This window comes from Bison bison, unplaced genomic scaffold, assembly GCF_000754665.1.
Source record: "Bison bison bison isolate TAMUID 2011002044 unplaced genomic scaffold, Bison_UMD1.0 scf7180017864524, whole genome shotgun sequence".
Classification (NCBI taxonomy): Eukaryota; Metazoa; Chordata; class Mammalia; order Artiodactyla; family Bovidae; genus Bison; species Bison bison.
Window position 1 is genome coordinate 1,295,278 of NW_011495075.1, and position 1,969 is coordinate 1,297,246.

At 56.1% G+C, this 1,969-nt stretch overlaps 1 protein-coding gene across 1 annotated transcript in view; it reads right to left on the reverse strand.

The window, feature by feature from the left end:
• PKP1 (plakophilin 1) overlaps positions 1-1,969 on the reverse strand; it is a gene marked incomplete at its 5' end in the record, with an annotated part of 28,553 nt that extends 26,584 nt beyond the window's left edge. The window contains one exon of the mRNA XM_010831126.1: positions 1,901-1,969. Within this exon, the coding sequence (XP_010829428.1) occupies positions 1,901-1,969 (69 nt within the window). The remainder of the gene's footprint in view (positions 1-1,900) is intronic.

Here is a 1,969-nt window from a genome sequence, read left to right on the forward strand (position 1 = left end):
CTGGGAGCAAGCCCTGGGAAGAGCTCCGCGTAGCCCTATCCAAAGGTCCGCTGAGACAACGCCTCCCGGTCCACCTGACGGGAGCAGTCCGGGGGATGGACCCAGGGCAGGTGAAGCACCCACGGAGGGGAGCGCCGGCACCCGGCGGTCAGAGCTTGATCCAGAGCCACAGCGCCCAGGTTCCGATTGGGCAACGCACCGCCATGAAGACACACAGCAACTGCTCAGTCAGCAGCTTACTCATCCTCGCTGCCGGTCCCGTCCAGGGGCCTGCCCTCCTCTCTCCTCGCCCTTTCCATGGCATTATAAGTCATCCCCAGATTCTGCCTGGTCATCGGTCTACGTGTCAAAGCCTTTTGCTCACATCTGTGCCTGAACTACCAACCTGCTGGGCCCACTGTGCTCAGCAGGTATTGGCCCTGGTGTTACCAACTGACATCAAGAATCTGAAAAAAGAGGGCAAATGAATGCACAGCAAACCTAGTTAAACCTGTGACATGCAAGAAAGGCGAGTCCCCCTGTCTGAGCTACCAGGGAAGCCCAGTTCTCCCTGCTGCTGCTAAGCTGCTAAGTCGCTTCAGTTGTGTCCGACTCTGCGACCCCATGAACTGCAGCCCACCAGGCTCCTCCGTCCATGGGATTTTCCAGGCAAGAGTACTGGAGTGGGGCCAAGTCCTCCCTAATGAGCCTCAATAAGACCTCAAGGAGGAAGGAATCAAGGGGATGACAAAGAACATGTAACTTGTAGATCACCCACCTCTCTCTTGCCCAGGACCTGGACAATCAGGGTGACATCTGTGAGCAACGTGGGCTCAAAGCCAGAGCTGCTGAAACCCAAGCCCCAGCGCACAGAGCCCAGCGTCTCCTGGAAAAGCTGTCCCCGCTGCACAGGCCTCAGGGGCCTCGCAGAACTCCTGGAGCAGTACAGGCTGATGTGGACGTTAGCAAAAATAAAGTCACGGAATCTGCAGACTGGGCGAAAACCTGGGCGTCGCCTAACCCAGCACCCCGATCTGGAGGAGCAGGAGACTCCTGTGTGGGCTTGTGTGGTTGAACCAGAGCATCTGGTTCAGTGCTTGGCGTGGAGTTAGGGCCAAAGAGGTATTTGCCCAGTAATGGGTGATGGGCACAGCGGGTGAGGCCACAGAGGACGGTGACAGGGCCAGGATGGAGGCATCGAGGACAGTCTCTTGCTCAGCTTTTTTAATGCATATTGTTTCATTTAGTCCTGACGACAACCCAGAGGTAGACTCTGTCAGACCCGTCCTACATGTGGAGAGACTAAGGCACAGAAGACTCTGGCCCAAGGTCACAAGCCCAGTAGCAGCACAACTAGAATCTGAATGTGAGTCTGTCCAACTTACAAACTCAAGCCATGCCGCCCTGGCACACACCCTCACTCCAGAGCTGCCATGCCGTGCCCTGGCACACACCCTCTTACTCCAGAGCTGCCGCCGCCATGGACGCCCCCGCCCCCAGCCTCAGGGGACCTCCAGAGTCCCGTCCTTGGTCATCAGCACACACTGAGGAGAGGGGACCCCTGGGGATTTTCCTAGAAATATCTAAATATGCCCATGACCGGACCACAAGAATTCAAACTTCTTTCAGATCCATGAGTAAATCGGACATAGGAGAAAATGGACTTAAAAAAAAAAAGGATGTTTTCTTTATGCCTTTTCTAAAATGTTCTCATTTGATACATTTAGAAATACCCACTCTGCCCCGAAGGAGGCTGCAATAGCGCGACGTGAAATAATGGCCAAGCAAACAGACCGGTGAGGAATGGGGGGTTTCCCCTGGGGGACCCTGCTGCCCCCCACCTCCTTCTCAACAGCCAGGACGCTTTCTCCTGCTCAAACCAGGGACCATGCCTGCAAGTGCCCAGGAAGCAGCTCCTTACCGGGTAGCCCCACGAGCCGCTCCCCGCCTGGAACTTGGAGTAGAAGCTGCTCCGGCTGCTGGTCCCGTA